The sequence below is a fragment of the Scyliorhinus canicula genome, chromosome 12 (genome assembly GCF_902713615.1).
Source record: "Scyliorhinus canicula chromosome 12, sScyCan1.1, whole genome shotgun sequence".
Classification (NCBI taxonomy): domain Eukaryota; kingdom Metazoa; phylum Chordata; class Chondrichthyes; order Carcharhiniformes; family Scyliorhinidae; genus Scyliorhinus; species Scyliorhinus canicula.
This window is the reverse complement of record NC_052157.1, coordinates 28,561,904-28,580,404: the sequence shown is the minus strand read 5'-3', so window position 1 is coordinate 28,580,404 and position 18,501 is coordinate 28,561,904. Positions and strand designations below refer to the sequence as shown.

Sequence of the window (18,501 nt, the reverse complement as noted above, 5' to 3'; positions counted from 1 at the left end):
ATTATTCCAAACAGATGGGTTGATTTTCTCTCAAAGCCCTGTCCTGTCCAGTCCTACAAGGGTGCACATTCACTTCCAGCGAGAGATCAGGAGCATCCCATCCAAACAGCAGTCATAACTCCATATTTAGTGCTCTGGTGCAATGTATGCCAGCACAATGCTTTAGGCAGCATTTTCAAAAGATGCAATTTTTATCTTTCGCATCCTATGGCCCTCTTCAATCTTGATAATTACCAATTCCTTCCTTCCAGCTCCAGCAGTTCTGCTCAACATCATCGTGCAGTCTAAAAATACATCAGGTCTCACTAGAAGTGGTCAAAATGCAGATACAAATGCAGCACTCACCTATCAAATGACGATGGTACCCTGTGGTCAAAGTCATTGTAACGGTTTGGTTCTTGACGACTATAATCAGAACCATGACTGAAACGGGCGTCACTGTCCATGGCCCTCCTTTTGTGTTCACTCCAATAGGGCTCATCGCGCCTAGATATTACAACATTTACAGATTTTAATCACCGTCAGCATATTTTAGTTTTGAAACAGTTCAAAAATTTTAACTCAAGAAATTAATCGAAAAATTATCACAACAGCCACATTTCAGGTTAAGAAAAACTTGCTTTTCATGGCTGGGTAATTTAAAATAATCTCTTTACTTCACAAAAACAAAAAATAATAGACAATCTCAGCAGGTACGACAGCATCTGTGGAGAGTGAAGGGAGCCAAAGTTTCAAGTCTGGGTGATTCTTTGTTAAAGATGGAGCCAACAGGGAATAGAGTTAGATTTTCTGCAGTAATTTGCTTCTGTCTTCAAGTTTTACTTCACCTTTGCCGAAAAAAGTTTGAAGCAATATGGGCGCGATTCTCCGCAAATGCGGCAAGTCGTAAAGGCTGCCGTGAAACTGGCCGTGTTTCACGGCAGCCTCCGCGCCCCCTCCCGGGACCCGATTCTCCCGCCCGGGCGGGGCTAGCAGCGCGGCCCCGTGAAGCACGTCATCGCGGCCTTAGCGACCGTCGCTAAGCCCGCGCGCCAAGCGTCACGGCGGCTGACGCGCACGATGACGTCACCCGCGCATATGCATCAAACCCGCGCATGCGTGGGCCGCCATACCCCTCAGCCGCCCCACGGACTGATCCTGCGGGGCGGCGGCGGAACAAATAGTGCGTGGGTATCGGACCCGCTTCCCGCGATCGGTGCCCACCGATCGCGGGCCCGTGCCAATCGGTGGCATGGTTGTCCGGGACGGCACTTTGCGGCCGTTTTCACGAACGATGAGAGCAGGTGTGTTTGCATTCGTGAAAACGGCCGTAAAGGCCTGGGAACTCGGCCCATCGGCCAGGGGAGATTCGCTGTTCACCGTAAAAAACGGCGAGCAGCGATTCATGTCGTGGGGCGGCCGTGGTGGTGGTGGGGGGGAAATAGCGGGAGGTCGGGAAAAATGTTGGGAAGGCCCTCCCGCTGTTTTCCGACCCGTCGTGGGCAGCGGAGAATCTCGCCCTATATTCCTACTTTTTTTGGCACCTTTAAACATGATAAAACATTGCTTCACAAAAAGCGGAAGCAACGGGGAAAACAAGAAAATCTGCATTTACAAGAACGGAGCAGCGTGGGTAAAAGGAAGTTGCATAGCTAAAGCAGAGAAATGTTTTGAAGAGATTTGTAGATTATGACAACATTTTCTGGCAACAGAGAAAGGAAGTAGGCAACTCAGCCCTTCAAGCCGGTGCCGCCATTCAATCAGATCATGGCTGATCTCTTGCTGCTCTCAAATCTACCTACCCACCTGTTACCATATTCCTTTAACCCATTGATTAAAATCTGAAATATATCTATCTCTTTCTTGAAAACATTTAATGACTCAGATTCCACCGCGCTATGGGGCAGCGAGTCCCCCAAATTCACCTCCTCATCTCAGTTTTAAATCACCAACTCTTAACCTACATCTTGTGGGGAGGAAGGGTAAGTGGCAAGAAGGTAGTGGAGTTACAGAGGATGAAGGTGATGGTAAGCAGATGAAAGAAGATAGGATGTGGATAGGATGTGGGTAGAAAAGTTCGAGATACATTGGACTGCGTTTACACATTTAGAAAACTGCGGTTAATTTGGTAAACATCCATTTGGCAAAGGAAGAAGCTGGAACCAGTCTGTCTTCAACACTGGTTTGTTCACAAAACCCAGAATCGCCCAAATACTGACTACTTTGCCCTTGCACATAGTTTCCTCCACCATTGGTGGAAACTTGTTCTCATCTGTGCCCTAATCTCTCCTCAGTTAGTACCAGATGCTCTTAATCACAGCCAGAGCATGCACTCAATTATCACCACATCTGTAACATTAACACCATTTCCACTGATGGTTCAGATCACTTGGACGAAGTTATAAACCACAATCAGCAATTCTGCGCTTCATTCATACAGTGAAAGCTGCAGAGGGCAGGGACATCAGATCAGTGAGGTCAGATTAATTAATGCCTTTGTTGCGAATACAATGATTCTGTGTATTAAATCAAACAATTTTACTACAGATTATCTAGTCATAAACAGCAATTAACAAACATACCGGTTATCTACATCATGTGGACGTTTTAAAGAATTTCTTCTTTCTTGTTCATAGCGGAGCTGTTCTTGCTGCCGACGAAGCTCTTCACGCTCACGGGCAATGCGCTCTATTTCTTTACGCCGTTCCTGAAGCATTGAATTGGTACAAGTGTGAATTTTTTCTTCTTCTGAGCAATGACTCTTGTTTTGACAGTACACCTCCCTCCTCCAGCCTTAAACCCACTGATATGCTGTGTATTAGTAAAACTGCTGAACTCATTGTTCAACCCGCCCAGGAGGTTGTAAAGTGCTTAAATAAAGAGGAAGTGTAATTCCATGAGTTCATAATAGTATAGAAGCAAAGGGGTCAGAGAATTAGACTGAAATTCTCTGCCCCACTCACACCTTTGTCTGTATTTGCTCCTTCCTTCCATTTTATCCCAAACCGTCACTTGTTTCTCAATCCTTCCACCCACACCCTACTTATCCAACCTAACTGTAGACTCAACTCATCTATCAGTTTAGCTACGTCAAATTTTTGAATATCAGTTTCATTGCACCCAATAGTGCCCTTTTGAAATTGACCCAAAGTCAACAGACAACCAATCTTGCAATATTTAATCTTGCAAATTGAGACACCAAATTAGATCCAACCACAAAATCTTAATTTGCAAATATCCCCATTAGGAACTCGGGCTTAATATCACAACAAAAGATGGCACCTTTAACAGAGCATTAACTGTTGCAGCCAGTATTGAATCTGCACTTAGGATAAGACCTTCTACCCCCCAGTGAATATATAAAGAAAGAAAGTTTGTAGACAAGTTACATTTATTAAGGCTGGTCTATTATATCGGAGATCGGCTTGTTCTGCCAGAATGAGATATGCGGGTCAGCATCTAAAAAGTGTCCTATTTTAGCTTCTCATAATTGGGTCAAGATAGCAACTGAAAGGAAAAGCAGCACTAAAGATTATCCAACTCCATAAATGCAGTTTGTAGTGAGGAATGCAGAAACTGCAACAGATTGCTTAATGGAAGTGTACAAAGCTGAGGATGGAGAAGCAATGGTAGAAAACGTCATGTTTCTCCTGTCAGCTTCTCATTGGATGAAGAATAAATACAATTGACCAAGGGAAAATCTATACCACAATGTTTGATCAACATCGCTTGGCATCCTATTCAGTTGCATCTCACAGCCAGGCGGACTTGTTTTGACAAAAACACTTCTTGGCTTGGCTCGTGGTTAGGAAGAAAGGCAAAACATGAAATACAAACAGTAAAGAATCAAACATCCTGAAATGTGAATCTGCATCAAAAAGCTTAAAGAACCTGTTCTATACGGATGCGTTCCCGTTCTAATCGTTCCCGTTCCATTCTCTCTCTCTCAAGTTTTTGTTTTTCAATCTCCAACCGTTCTCTCTCCCGTTGTAAGCGATCACGTTCTTCACGTTCACGCATCATGCGAATGCGCTCCCGCTCACGACGCTGCCTTTCAGCTATTTCACGTCGCCTGTTTAAGAAAAAATATATGTTTGCAAAATGCAAAGTTCATACACCTAGTACAGCTAAGTCAAGTGGAAAGTTCCTGATATGTGCATGGTGTACAAAGTAATAGACTATAATTGTCGCGAAACCTGGCAATTGCTGGAGTAATGCGCTGTCAATAAAGAATTTAAAATCTTAGTTTTGAATTCTGTACTACAAAAGATAGCCTGGTATCATGAGAAAATTACAGTGCAATAACTCGGCAAGAATAGGAAGAAATTGCAAAGAAACTAATGTGGCTATCTCTCAAATTCAAATCCAACCAAAATTAGGAGATAGAATGTGCCCTTCCGTTAGCCACTAATACTAGAGACTGAGATTTGAATTTGTATAGCACCTTTATTAGCCAATTAAGTCTCTTTTGATGTACAGCTACTGTTGTAATGTAGAATACACACCAACTGATTTGTGCATAGCAAGGTTCCACAAACAGCACTGTGATAACTAGAGATGTTTTATTTAAAACGCGAGGTTTGCGAGGGAATAAAATATTTGCTAGAATTCCCGTTCTTCAAAATAGTTTCATGGGATCTTTTATTTCCACTCGGGAAGGCAGACGAGTCGGGTTTAACACCCAAGATGGAGCAGCACACCCTCAATATGGAACTAGAATTTCTTATCCGTTTATGGGAAGGAAAAGACGGTGAGGTAGCTCTGTAAAAAAGAGAGGAAATAAGTACAGTTCTGAGGGATGATCTAGGCTGAGAGGATGTGGAGTCAATTTGGGTGGACGTGACAAAAAGCAAAAGGAGGAAAGAGTGTGGTAGAGACATTGTTTTGGTCCCCGAAAAATAGCCATACTAAGGAAAGTATAAATCATGAAATAACAAATGTGAAAAGAGCACTGCATTAATTATGGGCATTGTTAATTTTCATATAGATTGTGCTACAATTGGAAATGGCAGCCATAAGACACAGGAGCAGAATTAGACCACTCGGCCAATCCAGTCTGCTCCGCCATTCAATCATGGCTGATATTTTTCTCATCCCCATTCTCCTGCCTTCTCCCCATAACCCCTGGTTAATCAAGAACGTATCTATCTCTGTCTTAAAGACCCTCAGTGATTTGGCCTCAACAGCCTTCTGCGGCAAAGAGTTCCACAGATTTGGATCGCTCCTTAGTCTGAGATGGTGTCCTCTGGTTCTAGTTTTTCTTACAAGTGGAAACATCCTCTCCACATCCACTCTATCCAGGCCTCGCAGTATCCTGCAAGTTTCAATTAGATCCCCCACCCCCCTTCATCCTTCTCAACTCCAACGAGTACAGACCCAGAGTCCTCAACTGTTTCTCATATGACAAGCTGCTCAATCCAGGGATCATTCTTGTGAACCTCCTCTGAACCCTTTCCAAGGCCAACACATCCTTCCTCAGATACGGGGCCCAAAACTGCTCACAATACTCCAAATGGGGTCTGACCAGAGCCTTATACAGCCTCAGATTTACATCCCTGGTCTTGTACTCCAGCTCTCTTGACATGAATGCTTACATTGCATTTGCTTTCTTAACTGCCGACTGAACCTGCACGTTAGGGGCAGCACTGTAGCATGGTGGTTAGCATAAATGCTTCACAGCTCCAGGGTCCCAGGTTCGGTTCCCGGCTGGGTCACTGTGTGTGGAGTCTGCACATCCTCCCCGTGTGTGCGTGGGTTTCCTCCGGGTGCTCCGGTTTCCTCCCACAGTCCAAAGATGTGCGGGTTAGGTGGATTGGCCATGCTAAATTGCCCGTAGTGTACTAAAAGTAAGGTTAAAGGGGGGTTGTTGGGTTACGGGTATAGGGTGGATACGTGGGTTTGAGTAGGGTGATCATTGCTCGGCACAACATCGAGGGCCGAAGGGCCTGTTCTGTGCTGTACTGTTCTATGTTAACCTCAAGAGAATCATGAACAAGGACCTTCAAGTCCCTTTGTGCTTCTGATTTCCTAAGCATTTCACCGTTTAGAAAATAGTCTTTGCCTAAATTCCTCCTTCCAAAGCCTCACACTTTTCCACATTGTATTTCATTTGCCACTTCACTGCCCACTCTCCTAGCCTGTCCAAAGCCTTCTGCAGCCCCCTTGCTTCCTCAATGCTACATACAGATCTCTGTATCAAGAGATACCAAGACAATGAAGAGTGCATTTGGGATGTTTTGTTTTTTTGCAATATGTTGTGGAGCCAACTAGGGGTCAGGCTATCTTGGATCTGCAATGAGGGAAGGGTGGCACGATGGCGCAGTGGTTAACACTGCTGCCTTAAAGCGCTTTGGACCTGGGTTCGATACCGACCCCTGGTCACTGTCCATGTAGAATTTGCACATTCTCCATGTTACCCCCACAACCCAAAGATGTGCAGGGTAGGCGGATTGGCCACACTAAGTTGTCCCTTAATTGGAAAAAAAAAGAATTGGGTACTGTAATTTTTTTTTTGTTAAATGTGCAATGAAGTAGGTTTAATAGGTGACCTCAAGGTTCAGGATCCCCTAGGTCAGGGTTTTTCAACTGTGTGTCGCGGGCTGGTGTCAGGAGGGTCACGGGGTGATAAGTCACGGCCTCCAGAATCACGGAGTAACACCCAACGGCCGCGACCTGCTTTTAAATAGAACAATGCAGTCTTCCAGCCAGAAGCGGTGGCAGTGAATAGGTCACGCATCCGGAACAAACACGGGCGTCAGTGCTTTTTACATGAAATCACAAGAGGAGAAATTTCTTCATTTTCTAGCTGGCAACAGGACTATGAAGAACTGAAGATGGATAGCTTTAAACAAAGAAAAAACTGAAATCAGGAACAAAGCAGTGTAAAGATGATTTCTTGAGGTTTGGCCAAAGCAAATCAGGATGAGAGTGTTATATGGCAGGAAGGTAATAATAATAACTGTCACAATTAGGCTTACATTAACAATGCAATTAAGTTACTGTGAAAATCCCCTAGTCGCCACATTTCGGCACCTGTTCGGGTACACGGAGGGAGAATTCAGAATGTCCAAATTACGCAACAGCACATCTTTCGGGACTTGTGGGAGGAAACTGGAGCATCTGGAGGAAACCCGTGCACACACAGGGAGAACGTGCAGTCTCCGCACAGACAGTGACCCAAGCCGGAATCGAACCTGGGACCCTGGCGCTGTGAAGCCACATTGCTATCCACTTGTGGTACCGTGCTGCCCCAAACAACCAAAAGATGTGCAGGGTAGGTAGATTGGCCATGCTAAATTGCCCCTTAATTGGAAAAAAATGAATTGGACACTCTAAATTAAAAAAAAATAGAAATGTAACACAATGACAAAGCAATGAGATCATGAGGACCAAGCAGGCTCATTAAAGGCAAGCAACATGCGAGATGGCGACGGTCGGCCAGTTGGTAATAGTAGGTCCTGGGAGAAAAAAAGTTTGAAAAATACTGCCCTGGGTAGTAGTGATCACAGTATGACAGAACATAGCATTCAATTTGACTGTGAGAAAACGGGACTGAAACATCGGTGTTAAAGAAGGGGAATTACAAAGGTATAAGGATGGAATTGGTCAAAGTGGACTGGTCATATAGATTAGTACGCAACAATAGATGAGTGGTGACAGACATTTAGGGAGACAATTCATCACTCAGCAAAAATCCCAATTTGTAGAAAAAACTCTTAAGAGGTGGATAACCAAGGAAGTTAAGGAGCGTATTAAGCTGAAATTGCAAAGATAGAAGGTGGCAACAGTTAATATGAGGCCCGAAGAGTGGGATAGATTCACCGTGGCGTGGCACGGTGGCAAGCAATGCTGCCTCACAGAGCCAGGGACCAGAGTTTGATTCTGACCTTGGGTTACTGTGTGGAGTTCGCACATTCTTCCCATATCTGCACGAGTTTTCTCCGGGTGCTCCGGTTTCTGGCATGGATGGAGGATTAACTAACTCACAGGAAGCAGTGAGCAACAATCAAGGGGTCTTTCTCAGGTTGAATGACAGTAACCAGGGGAGTACCACAGGGATCAGTGCTGGGACTGCAGCTGTCCACAATATACATGAATGATTTGGAGGAAAGAACAGAATGTATCGTGGCCAAATTTGGGAAGAATACCTAAGTAGGAGGGAAGGCAAGTTGTGATGACAGGTTAAGTGATCGCAGAAAATTGGCAAATGAAATTCAATGTGGGATTGTTCATTTTGGAAGAAAAGAATGAGAAGGCGGATTATTATTTAAATGGAGAGAGACTGCAGAAAGCTGTAACACAAAAGGGACTTGGGGATCCTTGTTCATGAAACCAGAAAACTAACATACAGGTGCAGAAGGTGATCGTGAAGGCAAATGGAATGCTTTTATTTCAAGGGGGCTGGAGGATAAAAGTAAAGAGGTGTTCCTGCAACTGTACAAGGTACTGGTGAAGCCACATTTAGAATACAGCGTACAGTTTTGTCCCCTTATTTAAGGAAAAATATATCATTGGAGGCAGTAAAGAGGTGTATCAGGATAATCCCGGTATGGAGACTGCCACATGAGCAAAGACTGAACAGGTTGAGTTTGTACTCCTTGTGAATTCAGAAGTTTGAGAGGTGGTATGATTGAAACATTTAAGATTCGTAGGGGGTTAAACAGGATAAACGTTGGGAGGATGTTTCCACTCATAGAACATTACAGCGCAGTACAGGCCCTTCGGCCCACGATGTTGCGCCGTCCTGTGAAACCCCTCTAAAGTCCCTCTACACTATTCCCTTATCGTCCATATGCCTATCCAATGACCATTTGAATGCGTTTAGTGTTGGAGAGTCCACTACTGTTGCAGGCAGGGCATTCCACGCTCTTATTACTCTCTGAGTAAAGAACCTACCTCTGACATCGGTCCTATATCTATCTCCCCTCAATTTAAAGCTATGTCCCCTCGTGCTGGACATCACCATCCGAGGAAAAAGGCTCTCACTGTCCACCCTATCTAATCCTCTGATCATCTTGTATGCCTCAATTAAGTCACCTCTTAACCTTCTTCTCTCTAACGAAAACAGCCTCAAGTCCTTCAGCCTTTCCTCATATGATCTTCCCTCCATACCAGGCAACATTCTTGTAAATCTCCTTTGTACCCTTTCCAATGCTTCCACATCCTTCCTATAATGTGGCGACCAGAACTGCACACAATACTCCAAATGCGGCCGCACCAGAGTTTTGTACAACTGCAACATGACCTCATGACTCCGAAACTCAATTCCTCTACCAATAAAAGCTAACACACCGTACGCCTTCTTAACAACCCTCTCAACCTGGGTGGCAACTTTCAGGGATCTATGGACATGGACAACCGAGATCTCTCTGCTCGTCCACACTACCAAGAATGTTCCCATTAGCCCAGTACTCTGCCTTTCTGTTATTCCTTACAAAATGAATCACCTCACACTTTTCTGCATTAAACTCCATTTGCCACCTGTCAGCCCAGCTCTGCAGCTTATCTATGTCCCTCTGTAACTTGTAACATCCTTCTGCACTGTCCACAACTCCACCGACTTTAGTGTCATCTGCAAATTTACTCACCCATCCTTCTACGCCCTCCTCCAGGTCATTTATAAAAATGACAAACAGCAACGGCCCCAAAACAGATCCTTGTGGCACACCACTAGTAACTGGACACCAGTCAGAGCATTTCCCATCAACCACCACTCTTTGTCTTCTATCAGCGAGCCAATTTCTGATCCAAACTGCTAAATCACCCTGAATCCCATGCCTCTGTATTTTCTGCAATAGCCTACCGTGGGGAACCTTATCAAACGCTTTACTGAAATCCATATACACCACATCAACCCTCATCCACCTGTTTGGTCACCTTCTCGAAGAACTCAATGAGGTTTGTGAGGCACGACCTACCCTTCACAAAACCATGTTGACTATCTCTAATCAAATTATTCCTTTGCAGATGATTATACATCCTATCTCTTATAAACCTTTCCAAGACTTTTCCCACAACAGAAGTAAGGCTCACTGGCCTATAGTTACCGGGGTTATCTCTACTCCCCATCTTGTACAAGGGGACAGCATTTGCTATCCTCCAGTCCTCTGGCACTATTCCTATAGACAAAGATGACTTAAAAGATCAAAGCCAAAGGCTCAGCAATCTCCTCCCTAGCTTCCCAGAGAATCCTAGGATAAATCCCATCCGGCCCAGGGGACTTATCGATTTTCACACTTTCCAGAATCGCTAACACCTCCTCCTTATGAACCTCAAGCCCTTCTAGTCTGGGACAGCAGAGGGCCAGAGGGCATTGTCACAGAATAAGGGGGTGCTCATTTAAGACAGATTTGAGGAAAAATTACTCTCTCAAAGAGTGGAGAATCTGTGGAATTCTTTACCCCAGAAAGCTGCGGAGACAGAATCCTTGAATAATTTTCAACGCCGAGATCAATAGGTTTCGAATCAGATGGGGAATTAAAGGTGAGGGATAGAAGGCAGGAAAGTGGAGTTACTGAGTGTTAGATAAGCCATGATCTTATTAAATGGTGGAGCAGGCTCGAAGAGCTAAATGACCTACACCTGTTCCCATTTCTTATGGTCTTTTGGAACTCAAGCACAGTGGTTGGCACTGCTGCCTCACAACGCCAGGGTCCTGGTTTGATTCTGACCATGGGTGAAGGTCTGTGTGGAGTTCTCCTTGTCTGTGTGGGTTTCCTCCGGGTGTTCCAGTTTCCTTCCAGTCCAAAGAGGTGCAGGTTAGATGGATTGGCCATGCTAAATTGCCCCCTGGTGTTAATGGTCAGGTGGGGTTACAAGTATAGGATGTGGGCGTGTGCCTGTGTGGGCACGCTTTGAGGGCCACGCAGACTCCATGGGCTGAATGGCCTCCTTCTGCACTGTACATGAGCAATTTATGATTCTATGAATGGCCAAAGACGAAATGGTCTTAAAATTTGTGTCACGGGTTCACTTAATTATGATGTCGTGAATGCAAATGCTAATCGGCCACTTCAAATGTGTGGAATTATTAGACTCCCAAGTGCGTAAAAACATTTGTTTTCCCTTTGCTCACCTTCTTTTATCATCATGACCAATGCATTTATATATCAGTGGTCTCAGAATTTCAGTGTTTAAATGCAATTAGTACATTTATTACAGGATGAAGTACAGGGCTAAATCGCTGGCTTTTAAAGCAGACCAAGGCAGGCCAGCAGCACGGTTCAGTTCCTGTACCAGCCTCCCCGAACAGGCGCCGGAATGTGGCGACTAGGGGCTTTTCACAGTAACTTCATTTGAAGTCTACTTGTGACAATAAGCGATTTTCATTTCATTTCATTAACATCAGAACATAACCCATTTCAATCGATGTATCTTGTGCATGAATGGTGATTTTTAAAAATAAAATTGAGTGTACCCAATTCTTTTCTTCAATTAAGAGGTAATTTAGCATGGCCAATTCACCCAGCCTGCACATCTTTGGGTTGTGGGGGTCAGACCCACACAAACATAGGGAGAATGTGCAAACTCCACATGGGCAGTGACCAGGAGCCAGGTCAAACCCGAGTCCTCGGTGCTGTGAGGCAGTGGTGCTAACCACTGCACCACCGTGCTGCCTTGTGAATAATGATTAATGGAGCTGAAACTTCAATCTTCATAATTAAAGAAATATGTGCTGTGGGTTTTCCAAGGGCCCTTCCTGTTAATTCCCTTATTTCCCATTATCATTTTTGATCCTCGGTAATTTAATGAACATATACCTTTAAGTCGAGGAAGTGAGAAAATTAAAAGTGGCACAACAGTACACTGCGCATTGGAGATTTGAACAGGAGACCTCAGGCTTTTTGGCACCCGAGAGAGATCAAAGGGATTTGGTTTGATTGGTTGGCTGGTGGCGACAGGCGGTGATTGGGTCCGACCTGAGTGGGATGGTTTTCAGAAAACACAGGGAGTGAGGGTCGGATCCTGGATGCTCAGTGAAACAGCGAGGGGGTCTGTCAGTCTCTCTCTTTCTCCATAAATGCAGCCTACTGCTGATTTCTGAACCTGCAGAGATGTGAAAACCATTAGACTGAAAGCCAAAAAACCTCGAACTGAAAGCCTGGACTGAAGAAAGGTGTACTGGAAAACAACCATCCGAAGCAAAGACTACTATTCTTTTACTTCCATCATTATTTTTACACCCTTGTTTTGCCCTGTGTTCGCCTGCCTGTCTTATGTGTGTACCCACGTTATATACAGAGGATGGGGTGAGTTTAAAGAGAGGGGTTAGGAATTAGATCATAGTTAACCAGTTGTATTCGCTGCCTATTTAATATTAGTTATAGTTATTAATAAAAATTGTTTACAGTTACAAATCTGGTGACTGTAGTTATTTTCTCAGGATTAATTGTTCATTTCAATTGTGTTGCAACTCTGGGTCAAGCAGAGCTGGAATGGACCACGCACTAGCGTAGGGGGTCATAAGTGTGTTTAACCTGATTTTCTATATATACTTGGGAGTAACTGGACATCAGCTAAAATGGCCACTAACAATGGGGACATTTTTGGATCTTACTTCCCAATTGTGTCCACTGAGTAAACACCCGGCTACGACCTAACACACGAAAACCGTTTCGCTTTGTAGCTCAGCTTAAGGCAGATGAATATACTCCAGTCCCAAAAGTAGCTGTTGTCAATTGCAAGCTTAAATGAGGTTTCACATCAACTGCATTATAAACATGTCACTTTCCACATGTACACGGACAACACAGCTCTCCATTACTATCATCTCCCTCAACTCCTTCTTGGTCTTAAACTTGCAATACTTGATGTACAGAAATTTCCTCTAATTAAATATTAGGATGAGAAGAGCCACTGCCTTTGATCCCTCTTATTCCTTAACCACCAATTTCATTTTTCTCAAGGGGCAGAACCAGACTGTTTGGACCCCAGCATGAACCTCAAACCGTTTATCTGCGACATTACTAACATCGCCCATCTCTACCCCACCGTAGCTCATTGGCTGCTGAAACATAATGTGACGGTTCATTCTAGATTAGACTATTCAATTGCACTCCTGACTAGCATCCCACAGTCTATCCCCTGTTTACTTGAACACATGCAAAATTCTGCTGCCCGTATCCTTAATTACACCAGGTCCTCTTCGTCTATCACCCCCGTGTTCGCTGATCGACCGTTCTTGATTAAACAATGTCTCTACTTCAAGATTCTCAAATCCCTCTATAATCTCAACTCTCTCTATTATTTCTACAAGCTCCTGTAATTCCAGCCTCTTGAGCAAAATTACAAATTGATTGCTCGGTTTCTTCTGTCCATGCAATTGTTGATGCTAATTGTCAATGATGCAGTCAAGTTTAACCTTCTTTTCTGGTCAATAAAGCTTAAGCAGCTTGAGAGAAGAGACATAGTAGTGCACAAGTATAGGAGAGGCCTACTACTTGGTGTTTTAGAACCAGGAAAAAAAGATTGGCACGCACAAGTACAACAAAACTAAGCTACATCCCTAAACTCTCACATACTGGTCTGAAACAGAGGCCAATGATGCATAAGTCTGAAAGGGTACTTACGCCAGTTGTTGCCATCAGGGAGGCAGGAATTATTGGGGACAGAGAAATTAGTTTGCTCAGGGCAGGCCTGACCTGGAAGTTGAGGGTGGATAATATTAAAACTGGACACTTCACCATTCAAGCTTGGTTATGCTTAAGCCCAGCTTGCATGATAGAATTTGATAGAGTCCATAGGTTAAATCTCAGAGTCTCTAACTGCAGAATTTGCTCAGAGAAATGCTGGGCCACTGAAATTTCAATTTAAGCCATGCCTTGAAGATTTTTGAATCATCGTTTTAATCCTCTCTGAAATGTACAGGCTTTAGAAGGGGATGTATATTCCAAATAATTTACTGAAGACACTCAAATCAATAAAAGCAGTTTTATGGTGTAATTGATAAAGCTATAACTTTAAAATATTTGTATGTGTTGATTTTAAAGCAGATGCCATCAGCAGAGGGAAAGTGGAAATAAAAGCTGCACAGTTCTACCTAGAAACTGCGTTCTCTGGAAGTCGACAGCAGCTGCTCTATTTCCTCCCAGTTACCTGCCGTATTCAGGGATGTCTTGGCCACAAAGTTCAAATTTCGGCAAAAGCTGAAATTTCTCCTCCCTGAATGTAAGCGCCACTGGCTAGGCCAGCATTTATTGCCACCCTGAGTTGCCCTGGACAAGGTGATGGGTGAGCCATCCTCCTCTCAAACCACTGTAGTTCATATGGTGTATGTATAATCACAGTGCTTTTAGGGAAGGAGTTTCAGGACATCAACCTAGCAACAATGAAGGAATAGCCAGGCTGGTGCATGACTTGTGACTATCACCCATGTCCTACTTTTGTATCGAGGTTGTGGGTTTGGAGTCAGGGGTCAGTTAGCCGGATGGCTGGTTCATGTTGCGGAGCAACGCCACATTCTGGATTCAATTGCTGTACCGGCTGAGGTTATTCATGAAGGCCCTGCCTTCTCAGCCGTGCCCCTAACCCGAGGGCTGGGGACCCTCAGGTTAAATCACCATCAGCCAGTTCTCAAAGGAGGAGGTCAGCATATGGTCCTCAGAGATTGTGGCGGCATTTATATTTGTTGGTTTGGAAGGTACTGCCAAAGGAATTGTAGCAAATTACTGCAGTGATTCTTGCCACTGTGCGGCAGTGGTGGAGGAAGTTCATCTTGAGGGTAGTAGCTGGGTTCCAAGCAAGCAGGTTGCTTTGACCTGGATGAGAGGGTTTTTGGTGCTGCATTCAACCTGTCAAGTAGTGTATTCCATCACACTCTTGATTTGTATCTTGTATTTGGAAGACAGACTTTGGATAAAATGTCAGCCTAGATTTAGTCCTCAAGTCTCCAGAGGGGTCTCGAGTGCTCAACCGTATAATTTAGTGTACTAAAGGGGCAGCAGGGTAGCATGGTGGTTAGCATAAATGCTTCACAGCTCCAGGGTCCCAGGTTCGATTCCCAGCTGGGTCACTGTCTGTGTGGAGTCTGCACGTCCTCCCCGTGTGCGTGGGTTTCCTCCGGGTGCTCCGGTTTCCTCCCACAGTCCAAAGATGTGCGGGTTAGGTGGATTGGCCATGCTAAATTGCCCGTAGTGTCCTAATAAAAGTAAGGTTAAGGGGGAGGTTGTTGGGTTACGGGTATAGGGTGGATACGTGGGTTTGAGTAGGGTGATCATGGCTCGGCACAACATTGAGGGCCGAAGGGCCTGTTCTGTGCTGTACTGTTCTATGTTCTATGTACCACTGAATCATGTTCAACCATATTGAGATTGCTCAATTCATCTCAAACAGTCTAAAGCGGTGTGAATTCATAGCATTAACAAAGATATTTAATCTTCCCTTTCATGAGTTGGAAAGTCCCACTTACCTTCTTAATTCTATTGCACGTCGTATACGTTCCAATCTGATTAAGCGCTCGCGAATCTTTTGTTGTTTTATTTTTTCAAATGGTAGAATATCCTTTCTGTCCCTGGAGTTTGGTTTAGATGGAATATGTTTCTCTTTGCTTCTTGAACTAGATGCCTATAAGTATTGAAGGAAATAAAATATAAAACGTCACAGCTTCAAATATTTTGCCACATTTTTCTTCATATTACCTTCCATTCCCATGATAGCAAGTCAATGTAGGTATGTTCTCCATTTTGCTGATGCAGCTCTTTTGGCAGCATATCCCAGCAAAACAAGAAGATACCTCACTTACTGAAGCATCTGACAGCTTCGTCAATTAAAAAAAAACAGCCAAGGTTAGGATTCTACTTTCTTGAGCATACTGCAGATTTAAAATGCTGCATGACCCAGTTGCTCCAAATAGCTTTTAAGAACAGCCTTGAAAAATCGCATCTTGACATTTGTACAGAAAATTCAGAAAAACCTTTCCAGGCTAACCATGCAAAGCTGAATGTTTGAAAAGCCGAAACCCATGTGTATTAAGAGCTAATGGAGTAACATCTGGTTAAGTTTTCCCCAGGTCTGTGGTTAGGAGTGCAGGACACTTAAACTGTTGTCAATGCCAATGTCAACCTGATAGGATGATGAGCAGGTTACTCCCTCCCCAGTTAACTTTCCATTTAACTTTTCCATTCTTCTCGATAGCAAGATGATTTGGAATTAAACATGTCACAAATTACAAGCTTGCAGCTAGCCCACAATGCTAGCCTATCTTGATCAAATTTAAGTAAAAGGCTACAATAGCTGGAAAGAAATTCCTAAATTCATTTAGGACCACAGACAAAAAATATACCCAGATCAATACCTAGAGAGATACAGGACCTCAATCTGATTACTCTACTTCATTCCAGGACCTCAATCTAATTACTCTACTTCATCAGATACGATTTTTGAAATTGTAAAATGCCCAATATTAACACCACAATATTAAAAGTCTCACTCTACCACACCTTCCTAGTTTCAGCATTTTCATGGTTAATTTTCCAACAGCATTAACATATCCCTTAGATGTATTCACTATATATTTTTTGCATTCATCTGGAATTGAGTATTACTTTAAATTTAGAATTCAAATGATGTGCTGGCGTCTTATCACTATGCGTTTAAATGAGACAGTTTGATCACATCTGTATTAGAAAATAGAGAAATGGAAGAAAAAGGGTACATTGATGGATAAATCCCTCAACTGTACATTGGTGGTTAGCACTGCTGCCTCATAGCGACGAGGTCCCAGGTTCGATCCTGGCCCTGGGTCACTGTCTGTGTGGGGTTTGCACATTCTCCCAGTGTCTGCGTGGGTCTCACCCCCACAACCCAAAGATGTGCAGGCTAGGTGGATTGGCCCTTCATTTGAAAACTGATTGGATACTCTAAATTTAAAAAAAAAAAACAAAAAACTGTACATCGTGTACAAGGAATAAAACAAAGATGATCAGCATTTTACACCTATAATCCTTTTTCTGTAGATATTCACCTGCTCACTCTTGCCTTTCTTTGCAGTTTTCACACTAACAACAGGTTCACCTTTGGTCTTGTCAATAACCACCATTCGATGAGGACTCTTCACACCTACAAAATCAAATAATTCATAGAATTCAATTATGAATTATTACCCAATTATGTTCCCAAAATTAACCCCTTTTTGAAATTCATTGCAACTTAATGGTTGCATAGGAACTTGTGTACAACTTGGTTTGCACTAAGAATTAAAACCGTCATCTCAAAATACACTTTTTAAAATACATCTTATATCACAAATAAAAATAAATACCCCTTCGCCTCTTTTCATCCACTTTTTTGGAATGGTCGTGACTACTCCTCGTTGCACTCTCTCTCTCATCCTTTCTATTATCTGATTTCTTTGAGGAACTTGACCCATCCTTGCTTTCTTTTCTCTCTCCAGATTTTTCATTTTTTTCTGTTTTCTTTTCTTCTCTTTTAGAAGAAACGTGTGTCCTGATGAAAGAATTTTAAGACCTAACATTAATGGACCCGTTTATAAACTACAGAACTTACTAAAATAATGCAGAAGTATTATCGATAACAATTATGCAGTGGAGTTCCCATGGCACTCTTTAATGACGAGTTAAAGTTACTCTAAAAAATTGAGATAAATGTGGTGAAACAATTAACTAAAGGTTTTGATTGGTTTGTACACACAAAAATTTCAAAATAGTGTTTCTCGTAGTCAGTCGATTAACTTTTTAAAAGATGGCAAAGGAGCTCAGGAACACTATGGCAGGGTAGGGAAGGCACAAAGCAACAATTGCTCCACAGAACCACATAGATGATTTGGAGTTGGGGACCAAGGGCAATGTGTCCAAGTTTGCAGATGACACTAAGATGAGTGGTAATGCGAAAAGTGCAGAGGATACTGGAAGTCTGCAGAGGGATTTGGATAGGTTAAGTGAATGGGCTAGGGTCTGGCAGACGGAATACAATGTTGACAAATGTGAGGTTATCCATTTTGGTAGGAATAACAGCAAACGGGATTATTATTTAAACGATAAAATATTAAAGCATGCCGCTGTGCAGAGACCTGGGTGTGCTAGTGCATGAGTCACAGAAAGTTGGTTTACAGGTGCAACAGGTGATTAAGGCAAATGGAATTTTGTCCTTCATTGCTAGAGGCATGGAGTTTAAGACTAGAGAGGTTATGCTGCAATTGTATAAGGTGTTAGTGAGGCCATACCTGGAGCATTGTCTTCAGTTTTGGTCTCCTTACTTGAGAAAGGACGTACTGGCACTGGAGGGTGTGCAGAGGAGATTCACGAGGTTAATCCCAGAGCTGAAGGGGTTGGATTACGAGGAGAGGTTGAGTAGACTGGACTGTACTCGTTGGAATTTAGAAGGATGAGGGGGGATTTTATCGAAACATTTAAAATTATGAAGGGAATAGATATGATAGATGCGGGCAGTTTGTTTCCACTGGCGGGTGAAAGCAGAACTAGGGGGCATAGCCTCAAAATAAGGGGAAGTAGATTTAGGACCGAGTTTAGGAGGAACTTCTTCACTCAAAGGGTTGTGAATCTATGG

The 18,501-nt window shown here is 43.4% G+C and overlaps 1 protein-coding gene across 3 annotated transcripts in view; it reads right to left on the bottom strand.

Moving 5' to 3' along the window:
- Nucleotides 1–18,501, bottom strand: part of sltm (SAFB-like, transcription modulator) — a 69,451-nt gene that overhangs the window by 11,447 nt on the left and 39,503 nt on the right. For all 3 annotated transcript variants that reach the window (XM_038813232.1, XM_038813233.1, XM_038813234.1), the window contains 6 exons: nucleotides 17,237–17,421; nucleotides 16,940–17,034; nucleotides 15,386–15,540; nucleotides 3,871–4,051; nucleotides 2,562–2,686; nucleotides 346–486 (listed from right to left, as the gene is read on the bottom strand). In XM_038813232.1, the coding sequence (XP_038669160.1) occupies nucleotides 346–486; nucleotides 2,562–2,686; nucleotides 3,871–4,051; nucleotides 15,386–15,540; nucleotides 16,940–17,034; nucleotides 17,237–17,421 (882 nt within the window). The remainder of the gene's footprint in view (nucleotides 1–345; nucleotides 487–2,561; nucleotides 2,687–3,870; nucleotides 4,052–15,385; nucleotides 15,541–16,939; nucleotides 17,035–17,236; nucleotides 17,422–18,501) is intronic.